We start from the raw sequence: 27,845 nt of genomic DNA on the forward strand, positions 1-27,845 counted from the left end.
TCAGCCCCCAGCCTCCTGGGCTGGTGGGATTACACGGCTGAGCCCCCAGTGGCTGGCAACTGTAGTATTTGATTTCTGCCTGGAGGGTAGGTTCACAGGGTCTAGGCCCTCGGGGATGCTGTTCTGTTTCTGCCCCTGGGGCTGCAGGGCAGGCCTCCCCCTTTCCACAGGAAGTGCACAGTGGATGTCTCCAGGAGCTGCTCCATTTGCGCCTTTGCTTCCTGCCCCACACCTACAAGCAGATTCAGGAAAAAGGGGGCGCAAGGAAGTCAGGTTACCAAGCTCCCAGCAGCTGCGTCTAAACCAGACACCCAAACTCACTTTATTTATTGGCACTTTTTAATAAAAATCCTAGTCAGGCAGGTCACCAGAAGTCCGCCATTCCTAAGCTTATGAAGTCAGTAAGCCTCGGACCACACGCCCGGGCCCATAACCTCCAAGGAGAAGGAAAGTTGCCGAGCCTGGGTGAAGTGTGCAAGCCCACCGTCGAGCCTCGGCCGCAGGAGGGCGCTTCCCCCGGAAGTGACGCAAACTCAATCCCAGCCTGGCTCTCTCCAAACAAAAGGGATCCTGAGGCTCCGGGAGGAGCCTGAATGACATTGGAGAAGCCCCGCCTCCTGTCGGTACGGATTGGTGCCGGCACCGCCGAGACGAGTCGATGATTGGCCCTGGTGAATGTCAATGCTGCCGCCGGCGGCTGAGGGGGCGGGGCCTCGAGAGGCTGTGGATGGGGAGCGGGTTGGCGGAGGCGGCTTGGGAGCGGATCCCCGAGAACCACGAAAAGGTAGGAGCCGCTGGCGGTGGCTACAAGACCCGGGTTTCGAGAGAAAAATAGCCGGGGCGCGAGCGGCGATACCCTCCCGCCATCGTTCTGACGGCCGCCGAGCCGGTCCCCGAGGGGGCGGGGCCGTCTCCTCCCCCACGGTGATCCCCGCGGAGTCGGCTCCGCATCCTTCGGGGTCCTCGCAGCAGTTCATTGTCCCCCGCCCGACCCAGCTCCTCGGCGGCGGCTCCCCTGCCGCCGCTGCCCGCTCCCCGGCGCCTCGGCCTCGGCGGAGGGCCGACGGGTTCCCGTTCTCCCCACTGCCGCATTTTGTACCCCGGGGAGGCACCCCTCCCTACACCTGCCCTGCTCGCTGGGCTGGGACAGAGCTAGATTTTTCCACACGATAAGACGAGCGTTAGTGTTTGGGGTGTGTGTAAGTGTGTAAAAGGAGGGATGGGGCGAAGCAAAAATCCACAGACCCGACGTAAGCCGGCACCTTCTCAAGGCAAGACGGGCCCCCTCCTCCGCCTCCTCCCCGCCCCCATGCCTTGATGCCCGGCCTCGCTCCCGCGGATCCCCCCGGCCCTCCGGGCTCCGGGGCGCGGGGGTCCGAGCTGCCTGGCCTCGGGACTTTGCTTACTCCGGAGGAGGGAGAAGTCGCCCAACCGCCCCTCTCTCCTCACCCTTTGTACCTTCTCATTTCTACCGATTCCTGGTTAGAATCCAGGTTCGGAAGGCTGTGGGCGTTTGTTTGTGTTTTTAGGTTTGAGTTTTCGTTTTGCCTCTGCTTTTCACCCCATTTCTTCTCCTCGGAACTTTAGGAAAAGCTGTCCTCGTGTTCCGCGGTGAGGTGGGTGTGTTGGATTCCTGCAGTCGGCCTGGTGTGGGTAGAAATGAAGCCCATCTTGCTTGGCAGTCAATGAATAACAGCATGTTTTTCCTATGAACCCGTGTAGCTAAGTAAATAGCCCTCTATTGAGAATCTGTACCTCATCCTTTGGGGTGGGATGGTCTGTTGCTGGAGAAGATGGCAGTTAACCTTGAAGGTGTACTGCGGCTGGTGGTTGAAACAAAAGGCAGGAACTGTTGGAAGAAAATTCAGGTTCGTTTGGCTAGGTTTATGATTAAGCTGGTCCTGTGGCCTTTGGTTGGAACGGTAGCCTAGCCCCTCTTTATAGTTACCCACAGGGAAACTAATAAATATTGGTAATAGGAATAAATAACAATTAATTTTAAACAACACTTGTCATCTATGAAGATTTGCAGTATGAAAATAAGAACAAGCTTTAAATCTTTGAATAAAGGCATGGCTAAACTCTAGCTATTCATGTGTATGACTTTTAAAAAAGTCTCGGTTGTGTATTCATAAGTATTTTGTTAAATTAGCCTTAGTATTGATTTTTGACCTAGTGTTGAAGTCATTGAATCCCCAGTAACCGTCTATTGCTAGCACTTAATGACCTATCCCTAGTATTAAAATTTGCCATCTTTTTTAGCTTTGTTTCTTTAGCTTTTAACCTCAAGTCTTATCTCATTACTGTTTATAACCAAAGCTGATAGCTTTGAGATGCAGAGAGTTAGGATCACAGAGGTGATTGTAGTGGCTGTTGTCTTTTACCTTCCTGATTATACTTCCTAAAGATAGACTTCCTGGAGGTAACTATTTTTGAATAGTTAGGCGCCAGGGTTTGGATCCACTGTGTACTCACATATATACTACTCAGTGATTGTTTCCAGATCTCTACTGAGGAGGCACAAAGGAGAAACTGGTCTCTGGAGCACACAAAGTTTATTGCCATATGAGGGTAAGACATGGGCCCCCAGGAACAGCCGAAAAATCTAAAAGCAGAACAGGAAATCCCCAAAAGATATATCCTATTACATGAGTGGAGAACAAAAAATAAACTGAGGTAAGGACTAAGGAAACCAAAGTAGTGGTGGATTGCAAGGGCTCTCATAAACAGAGAAGAAAAAGCAACTGATGTTCTTTGATTATGTGGCACAATAAGCAAGATATGTTTGATACACCTTTCTTTGGATCTTGGAAATGTTTTTTTCTAACTTTCTTAATGCGTTTCTGGTCATGTGTGATGAAGAAAAGCATTGTATGCACAGGGTTTTTATGTATCCAGTCAACATATCTCATGAAGTTTGAGATGTCATGAATCCCTGCCTATGAAACCAAAGTATCTAAAGTGACTAAAATACTAAAATTTTCTATAAGAAAATACCTGCTGCTTAGATAATACCATTTTGCTGTCATGAAATATGAACCAGACTTATAAACATCAATAGTAGTTATTTTAGGGTTTAATATTTCTAAGAGTTTGACCTGATAGGAATAAAGTAAATTTAGAAGACCATACTAGGAACTGTTGATTTTTGTTTTAGTTTCTGAGTGTTTGGTTTTTACACACTACTGATCTACTTTGGATTTTGACTATTTGTGTGTGCTAGTCCTAGGGCACTGTCCCTGAGCTTTTTTTTTTTTTTTTTTTTTTTCCGTTCCTTATGACTAATATTCTACCACTTGAACCACAGTTCCACTTCTGGGCTTTTTGCTCATTAGAGATAGAGTCTCGTGACTTTCCTGCTTGAGCTGGCTTTGATCCATGATTCTCACATCTCAGCCTTCTGAGTAGCCAGTATAGACATGAGCCACTGGCCCCTGGCTGGAATTTTTTAAATGTATTTTTAGTTGCTTTTATACTTTGCTCTTTTGTTTTTCTTCTGTGTTAAAGATTGAACCCAGGTCCATTTATCTGGTAGGCAGGCAAATGCTCTTAACACTGAGCCACAACCCTAATTCTGAATCTGTGCTTTTAAGTTAATACTACATACAGAATTGGGCTCCTAACAGTAATCATACAGACTGATAAAGACTGATTTGCTATAATGTACAGTATTTGTGTTTTGTCAGAACCACATTTACAAATGTGCTACCGGTTAAATTGCTGTACAGAGTTTGAGTTCTTGACTTTGGGGAATGGAGTAGAATGGTGTTTCTCAGGGTTGAGATTGAACTGGTGTTTAGTGGCATGAGATTAAAAACAGAAACTTTTTTTCTGAGAGGAAATTTGTCCAGTGTATAACAGTTGACCCCCCAGAAATGACCCTATTTTTGTTGTTTGCTTATTTATTTAGACAGTTACCTGGGTTTGAACTCAGGGCCTTAATCCTGCAGGCTCTATCACTTGAGCCACACTGCTAGCTTTTCTTTCTTTCTCTTTCTTTTTTCCCTCCCTTCCACTCTCCCTTCACCAGGATTTTCAGCCTGTTTGTAGAGGCCACTATTAATTCCTGCATGTTTTCAGCTGGTAACTAAAAACCAAGTTGCAACTTTCAGTTCAAAGCTTTTGAGTGAGAAAATGATTTATCACAAAGGTATATAGAGTGTGGTTATTTAAAGCACAGACTTCAAATCTCTACTTTTTTCATCTTGCCACCCTGCAGGGCAAGAACACAGCTTTTTAACTTCATTAGACCTTGTTGTTGTTGTTGTTTTCATCTGTAAGGTAGAAATAGCTTAGAGGACCATTTGTTTTAAAGGATTGCATGAACTCAAAGTGTCTGAATATATGTAACGTAACACTCAATGATTGATAGTATTTATTATTACTTTTTTTATTTCCAGTCCTGGGGCTTGAATTCAGTGCCTGGGCACTGTCCCTGAGCTTCTTTTGCTTAGGGCTAGCAGTCTACCACTTGAGCCACAGTGTCACTTCTGGCTTTTTCTATGTATGTGGTACTGAGGAATCCAAGCCAGGGCTTCATGTATGCTAGGCAAGCACTCTACCACTAAGTCACATTCCCGGCCCATAGATTTATTATTTTCATAGTTATTAGCACTTACTATATGTGTTAAAGAAATTAGTGCTGTGTTAAATTAGTAAGTGCTGTATTCCCAGCACTGAAGCACAATTGAGAATTCAAGGCCAGCTTGGGTCAGCCTGTGTATTTGTGTGTGAAAAAGAAGGGGAGGGAGAGAAGAAAAAGATAAGGAGGGGCAGAAAGAAGAGATGTAATATGCTACTACTTTAGCATTTTAGCTAAAGGTGAAGTAGTGTCTGATTATAGTTTGACTTACCAATATATAACTAAAGCATCTAAGTTAAATGACACAAAGCTTGCATATTTCATGAGTCAAAGATTGTTAGGAGTGTGTGTATGTGTGTGTGTCTTAGAGTATATGTGTTTAACGATTTTGTTATATAAATTACATTTCTAGAATTTTTTTTTGCCTGGGGGAAAAGAAAAGCAAAAGACAGAGCCAGCTGATGATGTCCTATTTCTGAATTACTAGCTATTTCACTCTCTGATGTATGCTGACACCCTAAATATCAGTACATAGTCTTGATTGCTTTGCAGGGTTGTACCTTCTTTGTGATTTAGGGGATTTTCTTGTTTAACTTTTGACTGTTGTCAAAAGTAAAGTGCAATTAATTACAGGGACAACCTGCTGAGATGAGAAGAAATTATGGATAGGGGAGTTAAGAGTGAAGGTGAGGGATGGTCAGGCAGGGGTTTATAGAATGAATACAGAACTTCAAACAGGCATAGAAGAGAATAATATGGTTCCTCCCTGCCAAGTATATCTAAACTGTACTTCAGATTCAAAGCCAAAACTTCTATTCTCAATGTGTCCTTTGCTACTGGCTGAATCCCTTTCTAGAACCACAAATAATGTTATCCTTAATTGTTATTGAGTTTAAAGACCAGAACCCATAACTACTTCTAAGCTTAATAGAATCTGGATAGGATAAATGGGGGAATACAAGATAATGGGGGTGCAGACAAGAAAGGACTCCTGATCCTGAGCCTCAAGAGCATCTGCGTAGATTCTGCGTGTAGAGCTGTGGGAAAAGGCTATGTTGAAATGTGCTGGTTGGAAAGGGGGATTGTTACCATAGAAAGGTGAGAGCCAGAAAAGAGCAGAGGAGAAAAGCAGTAAGACACAAAAGAGAAGAATGAAGGAAAACTGGTAAGAGGTTGTACTTTACAGCTAATTATGCCAGTTTCCTTTTTCTGTTATGCTAGGTGCTAAAAGTAACAATATTTGATGACCAAAATGTGGTCTGGTCTTGTGTATTATACTAGCTTTATCATATTGTCTCTAGTCCTTAAACTGAAGACACAGAGAAGTTTTTTAGTTCTTTTTTCTTTTGTGGTGGCAATAGGGGTTGAACTCAAGGTCTTGTTTTTACTGAGCACAAATTCTGCCACTTGAGCATGTCCCCAGCCTTTTCTTTCCTTATTTTGAAGATAAGGTTTTGTGTTTACACTTGGGCTGGGCTGAATCCTCCTATTTACTCTTCTCATGTTATTAAGATGGCAGATGCATGTCACCATTGCTGAGCTGTTGTTTGAAATTGGGGTCTTTTTTTTTTTTTTTTTTAGCATGGACTGGCCTCTAAACATTATCCTTCCAATTTCTGCCTCCTCTTAATCCAGGATTATTGGCATGAGCCACTGCAACTGGCTGAGATTTTCTTTAAAAGGCTCCAACTCCAAAGACTTACTCACTTCTAAGCCCTTGGCCCTTCCCTCACTAGCTATCTCTCACTTGCTCCTCTTGGGGGTTTAATTACTTCTCATTCAGCATGTCTCACATCACAGTCATCATTTCCCCCAATAAGTTCCTTTTCTATAACATCTGTTTCTGTGGATGGCATCATCAGTCTGTCTAGTCATCCAGTCTCAAAACTTGAGCTAATCTAGTCTTATTTTTCCTCTTAACCTTCCTGAATGAATTCAGTCATTAGATTATTATAAGTAAATTCTTTCTGTACAGTGTGTTTTGCATCTGTCTTTTTCATTCTTACTGCCACCATTCTGTTTTACACATTTTGCCTTACACCAATCTATATCTTTCAGTTGTTCTTTCTGCTTCATTTCTCTTCTGTCAAATTAGTTACTGTTATCTGAGCCATAACTCTCCTAAAACTGTTTTGGTGTAACATTTTGAACCAAGATCTGCTAGGTGCTTAGTGTTTTCAAGTTGAATAGATGGAGTAGTTGTCCAGAGTAGTTTGGAGTTTTGTGAGATAGAAAACAGATGTGTCAATTCCTTAGCACCACATAAATAGAAAGGGCTGGAAGTGGCAAAGAGGCTCAAGTGGTAGAGCACTGGCCTTGGGCAAAAGCAGCTCATGGACAGTGCCCAGGCCCTGAGTTCAAGCCCTAGGACCCGCAAAAAAAAGAAGAAAACAGGTATGTTAGGGTTATAGTGCTGTATCTTAGTGGTAGAGCACTTGCTTAGTATGTTTGAGGTCCTGGGTTTCATTCCCAACACTGCAAAAAGAAAAAGAAATACTTAAAATGAACTGATAAAACAATGTGATAACTGCTCCTGACTTACAAATATAGATACATACCCAGTGTGCATTTAATTTGATATAAAAGCCATAAAAATTTTAGAAGAATCTACTTTCAGTTATTTACAAGTTGAAATTGTGACTCGATTAAATTTTGTAAAAAATTGGAGCAAAGACATGCTTCTCATTTACATTGCCTAAGGCACAAAAGGCTAGTGTGCTTTTTTTTTTTTTTTTTTTGGTGGGGGAGGAAGATGTGCTTACCTTTTCCCAAATAATGTGACATATCATTAGTTTGGACATGTGTTGAACACATACCTACACTGATTTTCTCATGAACTAGCCAGGCCATCTCCTCCTCCGTAGCAGATGAACCTGCCAAGTCAGAAGGAGTAAATTTGTTTTTATTCGTAAATTAGACACTGTGATAGACAGTGATGCTCCTTTGGTGGAGAGACAACTTTATTATACTTCCAGATGAAATTAAATGGGTGTTTATCAAGGATCAGAAATGAGATAGCTGACTAGTCACAGTCAGTCACTAACTCATTTAAACCATCCAAGCTCTTAGAAGAGTATTTATTGTTACCACTATTTTACAGGTGCACACCTAAAGCTTAGAGATTATTTGGATCCAGGAATTATATGAAGTAGTAGAACTAGGATAGAAACCTGGACCTTTCAGACTCCAAAATCCATGTAAAATATACTATGTCTCTGGAAAATTATTGTTCCTGAAAATCTTGGATCAAGAACAATGGCAATGCTTGTTGGTAACATTCAACTGATAACAAATTGTTAAAGTTTTTTTTAAAAATCAGATTGGCAAAACTACATCACCTGTTATATATTACCTGTTATATATTTGTTAGAAGCTTTTGAGAGGTACTTTTACTGTTTTATGGTTAATCTACATGTTAGTCAACTGTGGAGTTTCTTCCTAGTTTGGTATCCCAGTGGAGCCCATGACTTCATCCTACATTATTAGCATTTGAAGGGTTTTTTACATTCAGACTGCCTCTAGAATTGTGGCTCATGAATCGTTTTATTGAAAATAAAATGTTATTGTTCCTTCCTTGTAGTGGCTTTATTTCCAAAAAACAAAATTTTAGGGGCTTGATAGATAGATGATATGGACAGTTGAAGTCACTTTATAATTTAAAGCTAACTAACAAATGTCGAAATAATTTGAACTTATTAGTATGCTGTATTAGAAGATAATTTTTTTCTTCTAGGAAGTGTGAAACTTACTCGTTTTTGTTTTGTCTTATTTTGTTTTGCCAGTCCTGGGGCTTGAACTCAGGGTCTGATGCTGTCCCTGAGCTTCTTTTGCTCAAGGCTAACGTTCTACCACTTGAGCCAAAGTGCCACTTCTGGCTTTTTTTGTTTATGTGATAATGGGGAACTGAACCCAGGGCTTCATGTGTGCTTGGCAAGCACTCTACTACTAAGCCACATTCCCAGCCCTAGTTTTTATTCTTAATAGTTCAACTCATTCTTGTTTGGTCTTACACATATTCTCAAGAATATTCTCAGTGAGAATTTTGGAAACATATCTCCTGGTAGACAGATTGTTTTTAATAGCTTTGTACTAATGTCCTTGTGAAGAGAGAGATGTTTAAATGTTTGTTTATGAGAAGAGTACTTCCTTCTCTTCAATATTCATATAAATTTTGCTGGCACCATACAATGAAAACAATGTGAGAAAGAAGTGTGTACTAGTGCACAGAGAGGATGGGTGAGGCTTAAAATAAAGCAAAACAAAAACTTGATACTTGTCATGGTATCTCAGAAAGTAGATTTAACTGAATCTTAAAAAACAAAACAAACATGTTGAGTACTGAATCTATATAGAGTAACTTCTGTAGTTACATATTCAGTACTGGTTTGTAAATTGTGAATGCTGGATTAGATTATTTCTGAGGTCCCTTCTACCTTTTCCAGTCACATTTTAGCTGTCTTGTTATGTCACACTATTCCTAAAGCTGATAAATTGAGATCAGCCTTCAGTAGCAACTACTGAGGAAACCTTTGGAGGAGTTGTCAATTTACCTGGGTTCAAATCCCATTTCTACTATGTACTAGTAATGAGACTTTAATCAAGTTTTTTAGCCTGTGTCTCAGCTTGGTTGGCTCTTAAGTGAGGATGGTAGTAATGACAAATTTGTTGATTATGACAGTACCTAAGGTGGTTTTTGTGAGGATTAGCCATATTTAGAATACTGCTTGACATACAATAATTTTTGGTTAAATAAATATTTTTCTTTTCCATTACTAATACTATTATTGTTTTTTTCTTGGAAAATTATGTTATAGAAATGTGGTGATTAATGCTCTCATTATTCACTTTTGTATTGTGCATAAATTCAGAAAGTCTAATATCCTAGAATCTGCTTTAAATAGAATATGGTATATTTGTACACACACACACACACACACACACACACACACACATGCGGACTTGAACTCAGGTCCTGAGTACTGTTCCTGAACTTTTTAGCTCAAGTCTGGCACACTCTATCACTTGAACCACAGCTCCACTTCCAGCTTTTTTGGTGCTTAATTGTAGATAAAGTCTCTAGAGCTTCCTGCCTAGGTTGGCTTTGAACTGCAGCCCTCAGATAGCAGCTTCCTGAGTAGCTAGGATTGCATAAACCACTGACACCAAGTATTGTATATCTGAATAAAGTACTACAGTATTATAAATATTAACCTTGAACATTAGCATAACTGCAGAGCTGGTCTTTTGAAACCTACTTCCCACTGTAATCTTGATTGCCACCACTGTAATTTCTTCGTAAGTGTACTGTTCCTATTTCAGAATTGCACAAAGTATCCTTCCTCAAAGGATCCTGAAATTCAGTCTCTAAAAATCTGTCCAAACCATTCTGCTTTATATAATGTTGTCTATAAAAAGATGATAAGCCAAGACATTCTGAGAAATTAGATGTTGTGGTGCTCATGATAAGGCAAGGCTTAGATCTAGTTTTAATGTTCTTTAAAGTAATAAAGTAAGCTGGGTGCTGGTGGTTTATGCCTGTAATCCTATCTACTCAATCTGAGGACACTCAAGCTGAGGATCATGGTTCAAAGCTAGCCCAGGCAGGAAAGTCTGTGAGACTCTTATCTCCAGAAAGCCAGAAGTAAAGCTGTGGCTTAAAGTGGTAGAGTGCAGCTTCGAGCAAAATTGGTCAGGGACAGTACCCAGGCACTGAGTTCAAGCCCCACGACCAACCCTCCACCCTCAATCTCCCTTCCCGACCCCCAAAAAGAGGTAATGAAGTGGTAACCGAAATAAATTATCTTGCTTAGTTGTGGATTTTAAGTACAACAGACAAGGTGGCTTCAATAACAGACATGTATTTTCTTACAGTCTTTTCTTAAAATTTGTACAGAAATCTAAGACCAATATGTTGATGGGGTTGGTTGTGGTTTTGTTTTTGTTTTAGTTTTTCCAAGACTTTTGTCCTTGGCTTATAGAAAACTTTCCCCTGTATCTTCTCATTGTTTTACCCTGACCCAGATTTCCTGTTAAAAGATCTCCAGTCATATTGAACTGGGGCCCACTGTAATGAGTTCATTTCAACCTAATTTCTTCTTAAAGATGCTTTTCTCCAAATTCAGTCACCTTCTGGTATTAGAAATTAGGATGTCAACCTAAGAATTCGGGAGCTGAGCTGGGCACCTGTAGCTCATAATTGTATTCTTGTTTATTGAGGAGACTAAGATATGGAGGATTATAGTTTCAAGCCAACCTGCACAGAAAAGCCTTGGCGACACCATCTCTAAATTCACTAACAAAAAGCTAGATTAGAGGTGTGGCTCAAGTGGAGCAAGTGAGCTGAGCGAGTGTTCCGCCCAGTTTGAACTGGTTACCAGCAAAAAAATAGTCTAGTATTTTCTTTTACCTTCCTAACGAAGAAAAAGCTTGATTTAAAATATCAGTAATGAAGCTTATATTGCTTAACAAAGGATTCTGTAAAGTAAAATTGATTTTTACTTTGACTTTTGTAAATAACAGTAGCCAAGACAAGTTTATTTTTTTGTTTTTGAAATAGGTCTCCCTATGTAACCCTTGTCTTGAACACTCAGTCCTCTTGTGTGTTGAAATAAAAGTCCATACCACTGCACTCAGTTTTAAGGTATGTTTTCTTGGTGAGAAAATCATTCCCTAAAATCATGTTTAGTCCCCTAGTCTTACTCTTAAAATGCCAGGAGAGGAGAAAGGGACCATTTTAGAGTATTGTTACTGTTTCATCCCCAAAGCATGAAAAATCCTTCTGAAAACTGAAATGATAGGAGATGGGGAATCTTAACTCTTTTCAGACAGTTAAGGTAGTGAGTGTATCAACACTTCTATCTCCTGATACAGGTTGGATACATTTTTAAAAATAATAATGCATTTTATCCATATTTAAATTTAGTATTTATAAATGTGATTTTTCTTTTATTATTCTACATACACTGAGTTTTTAAGACCATGTATTAGTGGAAAGCTGTCAGAAGCACTGTCTAAATTGTTGTTTTACAGTCAGAGTTGTAAGAAGTAACTGATCCATATTTGGGGTTTGCTTATATGTATGTGAAAGTTTTTGCATAAATGGAACAAATTTGCTTTTCATCTTTGCTTCTGTTTACTAATACTAAAAACTTACTGAATAGCCTGAATTATGAGTTAGTTGTAGCCAAAGTATAAATTGCTTGTTTGATATCTAAGTTTGTAATAGTGATTTTTAATTGAGTTTTGCTAGAATAATCTAGTAAAGTGAATTTTAAGACTATGGATTGATTTTTGTATAGTTTTTTTGAGTTTTGAGGAACCACCTAAGGCTCCTAAAAATGTTTTCTCTCTTTCATGTTTTATGTCACCTACAAGCTGGGAAAAAAGAACCCTCACCTTTAGTTCCACACAAAATTATACTCACGCCCAGATACTAGACAAACAGTTGACTTGTACTCCACCCTGCCCTGCCCTATTGCTTACATGGCTTTAGAAGTTGTTTGGGGTGTTTCTTTTTCTGCCACCCAGTTTCATGGTAAAAAGGCAATGATAGCTGTTACCCTACAGAGTTAATTCAACATTCCAGGGCTGGGAAGGTGGCTCAGTAATAGAGCGCTTGCCTTGCATGCCTGAGGCCCTGGGTTCGATTCCTCAGCACCACATAAGAAAAAAGAAAAAAGCTGGAAGTTGGCGCTGTGGCTCAAGTGGTAGAGGGCTAGCCTTGAGCTGAGGAGCTCAGGGACAGCGCCTAGGCCTAGAGTTCAGTCCCCATGACTGGACCAAAAAAAAAAATTCCAAAGCAGAAGTTCTTCTTTAAAAAGGAAGAATAGTTAGAACTAGAATGAATGGAGCTTGGGTATTTTCCAGAGGGAAAAAAGCCAAAATAAAATGACCCAGAGTCCTGCCAGGCACTGAGATTACAAGCTCCTTCGTGTAATCTTAGCCACTCAGGAGGCTGAAATATGAGAATTGTGGATCAAAGCCAGCCCTGGCAGGAAAATCTATTGAGATTCTTATCTCCAATTGACCACCAGAAAGCTGCAAGTGGAACTTGTAGTTCAAGCCCTAGTAGTACTGACTTTTTTTTAAGCAGAGCCTAAAAACCAGCAGCATTTCCTAGAAAAAAAATAGCACTGCAGTTAAGAAGGATATGTTTGCCCATGAGCACACATTTTTCTTTTCACATGTGCATATAACTCTTCTGATTGTTGTCCTGGACATTGACCCTAACTTGGTGGGATTGTAGCCTATGAGTAGACAAAATGGTATGCTGAGCAATGCCCATTTAAAATCATATATTGATAACATAAAAATGTTTCACATATGGGTTTTTTCTCAGGTTTTGAAATATATGTCTAACTTCTTATTTGTACATATTTATATTTTTTTGGTTTGTTTTTTTGTTGTTGTTGTTGGTCGTGGGGCCTGAACTCTGGGCCTAGGCCCTGTCCCCCAGCTTAAGGTTAGTGCTCTACCATTTGAGCTGCAGTGTCACTTCCGGCTTTTTCTGCTGGTGCTGAGGAATCGAACCCTGGGCCTCATGCATGCAAAGCAAGCACTTTACCACTGAGCCACCTTCCCAGCCCCTATGTATATTTTTTAATTTAAAAAACTTTAAAACTTAATATAACTACAGCTGGCCATACCAGAGAGTATGATAATGTATCCAGACAACTTGTCCACAAGTGTTTTTTTTAATCTTAAATTTATAGACTATGGAATTCCTCAGACAGAAATATCTGTTTGTAAACTCTTAAAGAAAGTTGCATGTTAGAGAGACTCTAATGGAAAGAATGAGTTGCACATCTGGCTAAAATGAACTTGTCTTTCAAAGTCATGTAATGAATGATGACAATGACAAGTTAACATCTCATTTAGAAATAAATGGAGAATGAGTCTTTACCATGCGACATGCCAAAAATCTTACAGTCATTTCTAATAATGACTTGGGTTAAAAACAGTCTTTTCCTGAGAATTCTGGGCCACATAATTCTGCCTTATGTAGGAATTGCTGGAATCGTTCATTCAGTGGTTTATCTTTATGTTATACAACAACTATGCAAACCCACCCTTTCCTAAATTAAGAGATGGATAGTTTTTTTTCCTCCTTTTTTTTTTTTTAAACACAGCATTCCTTTTTTCCTTCTTTTTCCTTTTCTTTTTCTTTTGCCAGTCTTGGGGCTTGAACTTGGGGCCGGGGCACTGTCCCTGAGCTTCTTTATACTCAAGGCTAGTGCTCTACCACTTGAGCCACAGCACAATTTCTGGCTTTTTCTGAGTAGTTTGTTAGAAGAAGAGTCTCATGGACGTTCCTGTCCTTGCTGGCTTTGAACCACTATCTCAGAGCTTAGCCTCCTGAGTAGCTAGGATTACAGGCATGAGCCATCAGCTGCCAGCTAACACAGGGTTTCATTATGTAGCACAGACTGGCTTGGAATTCCAGATCTTCCTGTTTTCACTTCCTTGTAATGGTATTACAGACATGAACCACCATTCTCACTCTTTTCTTGCCCATTACTGGAGGTTGAACTCAAGGTCTTGCATGAGCTATATTACCCAGCTCCACTTTTTAAAAAATTTTCTTGAATTTAATAAACTGCTAGGAAAACATTAAAGGTTTATATATAATTCAATACTTACTAGTTGGATGTAACCAGGGGAAGAAGCAACTGGAGATACCTAGTTAGACTTACAAAGTAAAATTGGTTACAAGTTGATTTGTGATTATCAAGAAGTAAGGAAATATCAAAACGAACTAAGCAACTCAATGGCAGCGATGGGAAGGAGGGAACGAGTGGGAAAAAGGGAACAGCTGATGCTATGCAAAAGGAAAGAAATGTACATACCACCCAGTGTGGAAGAAATAACTGTATTGCCAAAGCTCATAGAACTCAGAAACTTTATAGACCATGATAGACAATTTGCCCCATGAAAGTAAGCATGTGTTCATGACTTTAAGCATCACTATCCCACAATACTGTGAAATTTGTGAAATTATGTAATCACTTAATCACAATAAATAATTTGCAAAAAAAAAAAAAAAGAAGTAAGGAAATAACAGTTTTCCTTACACAAATTTGACAGGTTGAACAGTTATAATTGGTATTTTTCTGTCTGAATGCATTGTGGATATTATGCTTAAGTCATGGTGTCTTAAGCAGATAGGGGTTTTTTTTGTTTGTTTGTTTTGTTTTTTGTCAATTCAGGAAAGAAAGTCCTATAGTGACATTCAGAAGTTAGTCTTCGAAATTACATTAGATGATGTAACGTAAAAAAGATGTCATCACATGGGAGGCTGAGTCAGGAGAATCAGGTGCTTGAGGTTGCCCCAGGATACACAACAAGACCCTGTCTCAAAAAAAGTTTGTAGCCAGGTGTTGGTGGTACATGCCTGTAATCCTAGCTACTCTGGAACTGAAATTTGAGGATTATGGTCTGTGAGACTCTTATCTCCCATTAATCACCAGAAATCTGGAAGTGGCACTGTGGCTCAAGTAGTAGAGTGCCCACTAACCTTGAGCAAAAGAACTCCAGGCCCTGAGTTCAAAACCCCTCACCTTTTCTAATTATTGTTGCAGACAGAGGTCAGATTTCAGATTGTTTTGCTTGTTTGTTTGTGCCGGTTTTTGGGCTTGAACTCAGAACCTGGATGCTGCCTGTTAGCTTCTTTGCTCAAGGCAAGCACTCTAGCACTTGAGCCATAGCTCCACTTCCAACTTTTTGCTGGTTAATTGGAGATAAGCCTCATGGATTTTTCCTAAGATGGCTTCAAACCACAAGCTGCAGATCTATGTCGGCCTCCTAGGTAGCCAGGATTACAGGAGTGAACCACCAGCACTAGCTTTGTATTTTTCACTACTTATTTTGCTTCAACGTAAAGAACTGGCTTTTTTTTCTTGTCAGTAACAACCACTGTCTGTCAGGCTTTATCCACTACAGCAGTTGACATTAATGAGATTTACCAGGTTGTATGGTGTGGTCACATGGACATTAAATTTGTTTTTCTTTTGCAGCATTGGACACTTTCTCACCATGTTAATGGCGTTTTGAACACATCTGTCCATTTTCCCAAATTTTGACTGAAGACAATTTGAAGAGTTTATACTTCAGAATTAAAGTGTGACTCAGCTATCAGGTTAGTGTCACCCCTACCCATAAAAATATCATTGCCACCCTAAACTGTAATGGCATTTCACTTTATATATCAGATAAAAGTTAATTATAATGTCCTGTATTTGAAGATTAGATTCAAATGTATAGCAAAGAGTTGCTAAATTTTAATATTTATAAAGTTACTAGAATATGGCTTTTGAGGTAGATAGCAATAACTCCCACACCCCTTTTTTGTGCCTGTCCTGGGGCTTGAACTCAGGGTTTAGGCACTATTCTTGACCTTTTTTTTTTTTCTTCTGTTTGATTGGTTGTGGGACTTGAACCTCAGGGCCTGGGTGCTGTCCTTGAGCCTCTGTGCTCAAGGCTAGCACTATACCATTTGAGCCATAGTGCCACTAACAGTTTTCAAGTGGTTAATTGGAGATAAGAGTCTCATGAGGACTTTTCTGCCAGGAGCAGCTTCAAACTTCGATCCTTAGATCTCAACCTTCTGAGTGGCTAGGTGTAAGCCACCAGTATCTGGCTGTCCTTGAGCTTTTGTGCTCCAGGCTAGCACTAGACTACTTGAGCCACAGCTTCACTTCTGTCCTTTTTGAGGTTAACTGGAGATAGCAGACTCACAGACTTTACTGCCCAGGATGGCTTCAAACCTTGATTCTCAGATCTCAGTCTCCTAAGTAGTTAGGATGATAGCAATGAGCCAGCAGTACTCAGCTCCTTTTTTTCCTCTTGAGTATTTGTGTTATACTCACTTAATTTAAACACAAATCTAAGTGAGTTGCTATGGATTACATTCCAGATATTAAAAATGTGTGTTTGGGTTTAACTTCCATATCCTGCATGTGGAACAGAGATATGAATGTTTCTTTCATTTCTATTTCTTTTTACTAACTCTTAAAATAATCCCCTGTTTAAATGTCAGAAACAAAATAAGAAATGTGCAGAAATGACTTGCGCATAAAAATATAACAAGTAAATATTTTCTTTATATCATTAACATAGAACAGTTTCAGAATTTTTTCTTTTCTGGTCTGAGCTGTGGCTCTGAAGATTTTATCAACGTTTATGAAGCTGTGTATTATCATAATAGATCAAAGTCTTTGATCTAGTCACAATCTGATTTAGCTCTATATATTTAGCTTTCTCTATATTTAGCTCGTGTGTGTGTGTGTGTGTGTGTGTGTGTGTGTGTGTGTGTGTGTGTGTGTGTTGTGTGTTGCTGGGGATCAAATCCAGGGCTTTCTCATGTAGGCAAGCCCCCACTGAGCTACTCCCTATTCCTTATATTTGATTATACTCTCTAACAAATGCTTATTACTTAGAAGCTTAGGATGAAATAAGGTCTTTGGAGATTATTTAACTTGTTTTATTCTTTATACTAAGAATCCCAGAGTAATAGGCAAATTTCTTTCTCAAAGCCACATAGCTAGCTGTTCTGTGTGTCAACCAAAGCTAGACCAAAACCTTACGCTTCCTTTACCCCACGTAAAACATAATTAACTTACTTCTGTAAGCCACAAGTGTGGATCTCTAAATGAGAATGTTTACTGACTATAAAGTTATTGAATAAAAGAGCCCAGTATGTAGAACACTATCATTTTTTTAGCTGTACTCCTACCTGCCTACCTGGGTGCCTATATGGCCAGTTGGTTTACTCTGTGAAGTTAGAATTGTGGAATACTTGCCTATTATTCTTCCTCACATCATGAGAATGGGAAGGAAGAGCCTTGTAATCTCACTCTGAGGAAGGTACAAACACCAGTCTATTTAGGAGGGATTCGTCTAATAAATCAATGTGACTTTTAAATTCCTTTAAATACCATTCCTCACTGCAGAACAACATTCCTTTCTTCCTGTGTGGTTGGTTCTCAACTACACAAGGACAGCTGAAGTTATTTCTAAAATCATTGATTTTGGCTGCTACCAATTTTGATGCCTTTCTTTAAATTCTTAAACTATTTTTTAGATGTTATCAGCAAGATGGTAAGGGCTTTACATTGATTAACCAATCTTCACAGAATCTGTACAGGTTAGATATCATTGTCTCCTCAACATGTGAGAAAACTGAAAATCAGGAGTTAGTTCTTGAAATGGCACTGGATATCTTTGAGTACAAAAGATTTCCAGCTGGGTGCTGATGGCTCATGCCTGTACTTCTAGCTACTCAGGAGGCTGAGATTTGAGGGGGGTCACAGTTCAAAGCCAGCCCAGGCAGAAAAGCCTATGAGATTCTTGTCTCCAATAAACTACTCGAAAAAGCTGGAAGTAGTACTGTAGCTCAAGTGATAAAGCCCTAACTTAAGCAAGAGAAGCTTGAGGACAGTGTCCAAGACCTGAGTTTAAGCCCCAGGACTGGCCAAAAAAAAAAAAAAAAAATCCAAATCCATCTTCCCTAATATGGCTACAGAAAGTAAGTCACTGTTGAATATATCCCTAATTCTAAAGAAGTGAGACTCAGTAGTTGCTAGAATTCACCAGCTAGAAAGTAAACAGAACTGAGGTTACACTGACAGTATTTCACTGTGTGGTAAGAGATTTGTACAGTGTGTACCTGGAGCACATTAATCACACACTGAAGTGTACCTTGTTACACATCTTCAAAGACAGGATCAATGACTCACATGTGTGCCCCTTCAAGTTTATTAAGAGTAAAGAATCACTGGAGGGTATTTGAACCATTCATGTTGTGTTTCACATTGAAGAAAACTATGAGAGTGACAATAATAAAAAGAAAGAGAGGGAAAATAAGTGTTTTCTCTCCTTTACAAAATGCAATCTACCATACAGACTGATCAGAAGATCTTTTAAGGATTATTTAACAGACTAGCCTCTCTAGCTGAGTATTTTGTTAGAAATTAATCTTGTCATGTAGTTTGCCATTTAACATTTCAAGAGCTGCAGTTGTCATAGAAATGTGAAGTTAAGTCAATTCAGTTTGTAGTAGCCTAGCTAATTAATATACTGAAAATCATTTAAGAACATAGTTGAGCCAAGTGCCCATGGCTTATGCCTGTAATCCTAGCTACTCAGTAAGCTGAGATCTGAGGATCTGAGGTTTGAAGCTAGCCCAGCAGGAAAGTCATCAAGACTCTTCAAGTAACTAGCAAAAAGCTGTAAGTAGAGCTGTGGCTCAGTGATAAAGTAACACCCTTGTGTGAAAAAGCTAAGGAAAAATGCCCTGGTCACCCTGAGTTCAAGCCCTAACACTGGCAACATGCACACACGCACACGCGTGCACACACACACACACACACACACACACATACACACACACCCTGTTAAATTTACTATATGAAATAAGAAGGGGTTAGAGGTGTGGCTCAGTTGTTAGAGAACATGCCAGTGAGCAAAAGTATCAGTTACAGAGTTTGAAGCCTAGTCTTGGACCAAAACAAAGTGTGTGTGTTTGTGTGTGTGTGTACTCTGTTATAGTTCTCTGAAAGACAGTAGAAGAAAAAAAATCTCCACTATATTCCCATCAAATATTATCTTTGTTAAAGTTTCATTCCAATTAATTGGTACCAGAATGATTTTAGTTTTAGAATTGGATTACCTATAGGCTATTTGAAACTGGGAAATCTTTTATGTGCTAGTAATGTTTTAGTGAAAAGTAATTCTTAGTATTTCTTAGTTACTAATTACTTCAAAAACCTGGATTGCTTATAAATATGCCTTCAAGAAAAATGATGAAAGAAAATTGATCTTTGCTAGTTATTTGGAGCTGGAGTCTAGTGGACTTTTCTGCCCACGCTCGTTTTGAACCAGGATTCTCCAGATATCAGCTTTCTGAGTAGATAGGATTAGAGGCGTGAGCCACTGCCATCCAGCATAACATTTCATACTGTAATTGTTGGTCTTCTCTTCCTTAGTTAACACATTAACTGTGTCTTGTAGAGATTGATTGTTAACCATTTTTGTTTTAGACTTTGAAGATGAATCTGGAAAAACTAAGCAAGCCTGAACTCCTGACACTCTTTAGCATTCTTGAAGGAGAGCTTGAAGCCAGGGATCTTGTTATAGAAGCTTTAAAGGTATGTTAAAAGAAGAAAAGAGAGTAATCAACATGTCTTGAAAATTATGTCAGTGGATATGGCTGTAGTCCTTGCTGAAGCTGAAGAAAGATATACTGATACTTGCTTTATTCGACTACGTATGGTGGTGAGATTTTTGGGACCCTGGTGAAGCCTTTCAGCCCTCAAAATTGTTGCCTTAGTCTCTACTGGGTTCTAGACTTTGAACTTGATTCCTTTTATTTAGTGTGCCTCAGCACACTTTCTGACCCCTTTGAGAACTTATTGAGACCTACTTCCTGAAACATATACATACATCCATGGGCTCAAATTCAAGATTTAATATCTTTTTTGTTTGTTTTTTTCATCAGTCATGGGGCCTGAACTCTGGGCATAGGTGCTGTCCCTCAGCTCTTCAGCTCAAGGCTAGTGCTCTACCACTTGAGCCACAGTGCCACTTCCAGCTTTTTCTGCTTATGTGGTGCTGAGAAATCTAACCCAGGGCCTCATGCATTGCAAGGCAAGCACTCCCACCACTGAGCCACCTTCCCAGCCCCAAGATTTAATATCTTATATCAGGATAGAAGATCAAAGATCCCATGAAAACATTTGTGAATTCCCTGCAACCCAGATTAATAATTTGTCTTTTAAGTATTTGATATCTATTAAAATGAAAGGAACTGGAGAGGTTAGATATTAATGAGGGCAGGAGATATATGAAAACTCAGTATTATAAGGTCTAAGAAAAGTACAGGGGATATAATTCTTTTGAAATGTTGTGAGTTCTTAATACTTTCAAAGTATAAAGAGTACAGAAAGTTCAAAGCATTCTGCTTTGAGAGCATATTTAGATAGGACAAGAAAAGATCATACTGGTGTCTGTGAGTAGAAGAGAGATGAAGATTCATACTGGTGTCTGAGTAGAAAGGAGATGATACTCCCAAAAGGCAAGTGGAAATAGGTAAAGAAAGGAAAATTGGAGCAAAATGAATAGTTCCCCCTGCAAACTGCAATTGAGTAAATTTCTAAGATTTTTCTGTAAGTTATGTTGACATACATCTTAAAGTTCATTTAATAAAAAGTATAGGAATTATTCTACCGTACTTACTCTAGATCTTTATTGACTAAAAGGAACATTTATGTTAATGTTTCATATGAGTTCTTATTAAACTGCTTTGTTGAAGTTTTATTTTCTTTCTTTCCTTTCTTCTCCTTGTCCCTCCCTCCCTCCCTCTCTCCCTCTCCCTCCCTCCCTCCCTCCCTCCCTGCCTCCTTCCCTCCTTCCTTCCTTCCTTTCTTCCTTCCTTCCTTCCTTCCTTCCTTCCTTCCTTCCTTCCTTCCTTCCTTCCTTCCTTCCTTCCTTCCTCCCTCCCTTCCTTCCTTTCTTCCTTCCTTCTTGTGTGTAGTGCTGGGGGATCAAACTCAGGGCCTTAGGCATGCTAGGCAATTGCTCTCCTACTGAGCTATATCCCCAGCTCTGGAAGTTTTGGTTTGGGTGGTATATGAGTTTGAATTTAGAGCCTTATATTTGTGACACCAGTGTGCTCTGCCACTTGAGCCATGCCCCTTTCTTGCTTTTTAGTTATTTCTCAGAAGCTTGTGCTTTTTTGTCCAGTCTTAGACTGCAGTCTTTTTACTTACACTTCCCCACATAGTTGAGCTTCCAGAGTTGTGCTACCACATTGTCACATCCAGCTTTCTTTATTGAGATAGGAGGGTATTGCAAACTCTTTGTTTGGGCTGTCCTCAAACCACAATTCTCTCAACAAAAGTAATATTTCCATTGTCATGGAAAATTCAAGAATCTGTGATTCCCTAAGCAGACAGCAGTCAATTCAGTAGAGTACATACAAAAAGCAAGATGGTATTAGCTTTTCTCTAGTGTTTTCTCTTTTTATTACTTTAATCCATTGATTTATGTGTGAGTCTTTAGTTCTTTAGTCTTTCTTTTTTCTTGGTGGTTTCAAGTACATCCTTCATCAAGATCCTCCTTCATCCTTCATCAGCCTCCTGAGTACTAGGATTACAGGAATGCATCATTTTCTTAGTCTTCTTTTATGTAGTGTTTTCTTGAGTTATACTGAGGTTATAATTGTGATGAGAAAACCTAAGTAAAATGTAAACCTGTTACTTTTTTTTTTTTGTCGGTCGTGGGGCTTGAACTCTGGGCTTGGGTGCTGTCCCTGCACTCTTCTGCTTAAGGTGAGCGCTCTACCACTTGAGCCACAGCGCCACTTCCAGTTTTCTGGTGGTTAATTGGAGATAGGAGTCTCAAGGACTTTACTGCCCAGGCTGGCTTTGAACCATGTTCCTCAGATCTCAGCCTCCTGAGTAGCTAGGATTACAGGTATGAGCCACCGGCACCCAGCTTAAGCCTGTTATTTCTATAACTATTACATTTAGAATGATATTAATTCATTTCTTTTAAGACTCACCAAAAAGACTAACAGTACTAATTAGGTATGTCTGAGTGTAATTAATTATTGAAACCAGTACTTTTTCGTTTTGTGTTGTAACTCTGTTATACATGATGAGTAATTTCCAGTGGTGTTAGTTCTCCAGAGTGCTTGAGGCAGTTGTCTTCTGGTGTGGGGATAAAGTCTGTTTCATACTAGCTTTCCTAGGCATTCTAGGGTAATTTATGGCTTTGACATACTTATAGTCAAACATTCCATAGTTTTTGCCTGTCATGTTATAAAGCACAGCTATGTGAACCTGGTCAAGTTATTCAGTCTATTTCCAGCAAAGCTTGCTTGTATGAAAATATGTTGTTTTCAGCTAATTAGGGAGAACTTGACATTGTCTATCAGATTTAAATATGCGTATATCTAGAAGTAAGTCTACTTCTATAAATGTGTACTACGTATGTTCTTAGGCCTATGTAATAAACATAAGAATAGGGGTATTTAGGGGCTGGGAAGGTGGCTCAGTGGTAGAGCGCTTGTCTTGCATGCCTGAGGCCCTGGGTTCGATTCCTCAGCACCACATAAGCAAAAAGAAAAAAGCCGGAAGTAGCACTGTGGCTCAAGTGGTAGAGCGCTGGCCTTGAGCTGAAGAGCTGAGGGACAGTACCCAGGCCCAGAGTTCAGGCCCCACGACCGGACCAAAAAAAAAAAAAAAAAAATAGGGGGGTATTTAGCATTATTCATAGAAACAAACTTCTAGAAACCACTTTAGTAACTATTAGTAGAATTATAGTCAAGTAAATTTTGATATGATCACAATCACATAATACCATGGAACTATTAAAGACAATAAGAGACCTTTATGTAATGTGTATAAATAATTTATACAAGAGAGGGCATTGTAACTGGTAGGTCCAGAAATCCATCTCACAACTCTTCTTCCATCTCCTTGGCTTGGGTCTCAAGATGGTAGGGGCTCCTGGAATGGTCTGCCATAAGAACAGCATGAAGTTAGTGAGAGGGAAGTGTCGGGTTTTCTAGAATAAAACAGAGAAATAGGAAAGGCTGTTCACTTACAAGTCATTTATAACTTGGGTATTTATTTTTAAAAAAGGAAGCTTTATTCTTAAGATTTTATATATATTTATTTTGCAAAAACCAGTGAATCTGGGCTGAGAAGATGGCTCAATGGTGGAGTGCTTGCCTCGAATGCATGAGGCCCTGGGTTCAATTCTTCAGCACCACACAAACTGAAAAGGCCAGAGTGGTGCTGTGGCTCAAGTGGTAAAGTGCTAGCCTTGAGCTGAAGAGCTGAGGGGCAGCGCCCAGGCCCAGAATTCAAGCTCCATGACCGACAAAAAAAAAAAAAAACAAAACACAGGGCTGGGAAGGTGGCTCAGTGGTAGAGCGCTTGCCTTGCATGCTTGAAGCCCTGGGTTCGATTCCTCAGCACCACATAAGCAAAAAAGAAAAAGCCGGAAGTGGCACTGTGGCTCAAATGGTAGAGCGCTAGCCTTGACCTGAAGAGCTGAGGGACAGCGCCCAGGCCCAGAGTTCAGGCCCCACTACCAGAACCCCAAAAACAAAACAAAACAAAACAAAAAAACAACACACACACAGTGAACTTCTTCTAGCTTTTAAAAATGGTTCCAAAAGAGAATGATGGTAAATAATATTTAAAAACACATTATGTTTTTATAGCTCTTTGCCATATTTTGTCATGTGTCATTCATATAATTTATGATATTTAGGGTTTCCACAGTTAGGGTACCAGAAGAAGAAAACAGATTTCTCATTTCAGCTGGCGTCTTCCTGGGGACTCTGTTTTTTATGTATGTGTGGTTTTTTGTTTTTTGTTTTTTACTGAGAGGGAGAATTCAGCCTGTATATTGGGACTTATTTAGAGAGCACAGTTCTTCAGCAGTTGAGAAGAGCTTCAGAAAAGATTACAGTGCTGAGGAATTTCATTATAGATCTATTCCGCCTGAAACTAAAACAAATAAAAAAGGGAAACAGCTTATTCCTGTTATTTTGACTTCCTCTTATTGTGTCTCCCTGCATGTGTTAGCCTTGTGATTAGGATTAATCAGAGGTTATTTCTAGTTGGCCTTTTAAAGAGGAAAATAAAGAAAGCAAAGGAAGACATAAAAGGTTTAGTCTAAACTAAAACCTGAGATCTTTTATATTTACCATGTTAGTTTAGCTACTCGTAGGAATGATTTGGAGATAGTAGGAAACTATCTTGTATGTTTGCAGGGACTCTTTAACGAAAGTTGGTACTGGAAATTTTATTATATTAAAAATTGTGTCCTATTTAGAAAAACATAGAAGTATATCTCTTCTATCAAACTATTTTCATATTTTAAAGAATGTTTATTGAACCATTGTTGAATACATATAGGAAACTATAAACAACCTGTATGTCCATCAGTAAGTCTGGCTACATAAGCTGGCATATTATGTATTTTCTTCCCCTAGTACTAGGGATTGAACCCAGGGCCTCACATTTGCTAGGCAGTACTCAAGTACTCTACAACTTGAGTTACTGTCCTAACCCTGCAATTTTTTTCATGATGAAAAATAATTTTATGACTTAGATCTCTAAGACAGAAATGGTAAACTTGCAAAAGAGTTTTGCAGAATAATTTACATAATAATATAGGATTAGATTTTATACCTGACTATGTACATATATATTATATATACATGTATATATATATGTATATACATATGTATGTATATGATTTGAAATGTTCTGGGAGTATAATATACTCATCATAGTGAAAGCTAAAAGGGGAAGAAGGATAAACTGGGTTTGGTTATGAAGGACCTTATATAGGCTAAAATTTTAATGAGAAGGTACTCATTTAAATTCTTATGTAAATTTTTAAATTACACTTATATGGTACCAGTGGCTTATACCTGTAATACCTACCTACTCAGGAGGCTGAGAGCTGAGTATCATGGTTGGAAGCCAGCCTTGGAACAAAATCTATGAGACCCATCATCTCCAAAAAGCCAGAAGTAGAGCTATGGCTCAAGTGGTGGAACAGTAGCTCAAGGACTGCACCTAGATCCTGAGTTCAAGCCCCAGGCCCGGCACGTATGCATGCGCACACACACGCGCGCACACACACACACACACACACACACAAGAAGTTGAGCAAGAAGTTGGTGGAAATGCCTTATTTTTAGATAATTTATACTATTCACATAAATCTGTATCATTTAAAAATATAGTTAAGGAAGTAAACACATCATAGCATGCCAAGGGAAAACATGAGCTTTTTCCTTCCATACCCCAGAGTTTCCCTCAAAAGAACAACAAATAAATTTCTCATTACTTTTCAAATTCTGCTTTTGTACAGGGGAACTAAAGATATTTATCCAAAGCAAATATTTTTCCATGGGTTATATACTCAAACTGTGGACATAGGTTTGAATGATTACATAATTAAAATTTCATGAAATTTTGTTTTAGTAAGAGACAACAGTTTCATGGTAGTTCATAATATCTCATTGCTTAATAACACCACAAAAAAAAAAAAAACATTTTCTGGCCAGAGAAATAGAAATAGACTCTGGTGGTGGGTATTTGCAGAAGAGTTGGATTTACAAGAAGGGTAGAGATTGAATGGGATGGAAAGAGACGATTCGCAGCTATGAAAATAGAATGAAACTTCTTGAAATTGTTTTGGGAAGGGAGGAAAGGGGCCAGGAAAGTGATAGCAAGGTGAGATTGATTGGAATATGTTGTAAATGTGTGGAAGGGTAACAATCAGAAAAGTAAAGTAAAATTCTACCTCTATATTTTGAATGCAGCAAAGAGGAAGAAAAGCCAGCATAGGGGACATGGAATTTACAAATTGTCTTTGCATCATAGTATATGAACTGCAAATTGTTTGTTTCCTGTTAATAAGTAGAAAGAGATGGAGTGGGCTACTTTGTACCTCAGCAATCAGCCATTCAGTGAGTTCTAAAGTGTATGTTACTTAAGAAAGTTTAAATCTAATCCATGCTATATGTTCAAGAAGACTGAATTAATGGGAACCAATGTGTATGTAATTGTGTTGTTATTAAGTTGTAAATGAATATGATTGTGTTGTGATTAAATTGTTATTAAGATCTCCAGTCAGATTACTGATTGGAAATTTCAAGAGATTTCATTCACTTAATATGACATTCTTTTTTTCCTATAGAAACTATCCTGAATTGATGCTATTTTCTCTTCTGCAGACCCTACCCTAACCAGCCTTTTTCCTAACTGCCTTCTTTTAGTTCTTCATATTATTCCCTTTGTAACTTCTCAACCCAAAGCCAATCTCTTCATTCTGTTCTTTTAAAAAGATTGCTCCCAGCCTGGTGCTAGCAGCTCATGCCTGTAATCCTAGCTACTCAGGAGGCTGAGGATGGCTCCAGTTCCAGCACTCCAGAGCAGGCAGGAAAGTATATGAAACTTTTACCTCCAAATAATCAGCAAAAATCCAGAAGTGAAGCTATGGCTCAAGCTGTAGAGTGCTAGTCTTAAGCACAACAGCTCAGGAACAGCTGGGTGAGTCCCTGGGTTTAAGCCCCAGGACTGGCACCTCCCCCCACTCCAAAAAAAAAGAAAGATTGATTGCTCCAAATCCTGTCTTCATTATGAGCCACCACATAAACTCTCCTTTCTTTACACTTGGGTATTTAAGTATCATTTGTAGTCTGCTTCCAGTTATTCCCAGCTCTCATTTCTGTTTTGCTTTTACTACTGTTGTATACAAATTTCACCTTCTAAAATTAAAAGTAACCTCTATTTATGTTTTTTGTGATGCTGGGGAGTAAACCCAGGATGACAAATGATAGGCAAGTATTCTACCACTCAGCTGCATCCCAGCCCCTAATGCTTCTTTTAGTTAAATTACCTAGGCTTTCTTTAGATTTGATAGTGTGGGCCCTCTTACTTTTTACACTCTTTACTTATCTTGATCCCATACTTTTTCTTCTTCCACGCATCTCTTGCATTTGATGACTTCTGCAACTGCATAAAATGCCCTTTCCTGTATCTGTTATGGTATGCTGCTCTACTGTCTCTTAGTACATTGTATATTAAGGTTTTTTTTTTTTTTTTTACTTGTAGACATTTATTTATCTATATTTATTTTTGAGGTGAGGTATTAGTGTGTGTAAGTTAGCCTGCTTTTGCCTCTGGAGTCCTGGGATTATAGGTTTGCACCACCAAGTCTAATCACTCTTTAGACTTCTAAGATTGTAAGAGTCAGAAGCCTTTAAATCTAGGCATTATGGCATGTGCTTGTTAATGGTAGCACTTGGGAGATTTAGGCACAAGAATTTTAAGTTTGAAGTCAGCCTGGATTACATAGTGGTGGTCTGTCTCGCAAAAAAAAAAGTCTCAACCAGGTAGTAGCTCATGCCTAATAATTAGCTACTCAGGAAGCTGAGATCTAAAGCTCCCTAGTTGAATCCAGGCTGGGCAGACCCATCTGAGAGATTCTCATTCTCACAAAGCCAGAACTAAAGGTATAGCTCAAGTGGTAGCTCACCAGCCATGAGTGAAAAAGCTGAGTGAAACTGAGCACCAATGGCTCACTCTATAATCCTAGCTACTCAGGGTTGTTGTTCAAGCCAGCCTGGACAGGAAAGTCCATGATACTCTTAACTCCAGAAGCCAGAAGTAGAGCTGTTGCTCAAGTGGTAAAGTGCTATCCTTCAGGAAAAAGGTTCATACATGGACAGTGC

At 39.3% G+C, this 27,845-nt stretch overlaps 1 protein-coding gene across 1 annotated transcript in view; it reads left to right on the forward strand.

Moving 5' to 3' along the window:
- Nucleotides 1-719: 719 nt before the first annotated feature.
- Cttnbp2nl (CTTNBP2 N-terminal like) overlaps nt 720-27,845 on the forward strand; it is a 54,314-nt gene continuing 27,188 nt past the window's right edge. The window contains exons 1-3 of the mRNA XM_070006307.1: nt 720-784; nt 15,595-15,716; nt 19,618-19,725. Coding sequence (XP_069862408.1) covers nt 19,627-19,725 — 99 coding nt within the window. The 5' untranslated portion in view covers nt 720-784; nt 15,595-15,716; nt 19,618-19,626. The remainder of the gene's footprint in view (nt 785-15,594; nt 15,717-19,617; nt 19,726-27,845) is intronic.

The sequence above is a fragment of the Dipodomys merriami genome, unplaced genomic scaffold (genome assembly GCF_024711535.1).
Source record: "Dipodomys merriami isolate MVZ:Mamm:240054 unplaced genomic scaffold, mDipMer1.0.p SCAF_7, whole genome shotgun sequence".
In the NCBI taxonomy this organism is placed as follows: Eukaryota; Metazoa; Chordata; class Mammalia; order Rodentia; family Heteromyidae; genus Dipodomys; species Dipodomys merriami.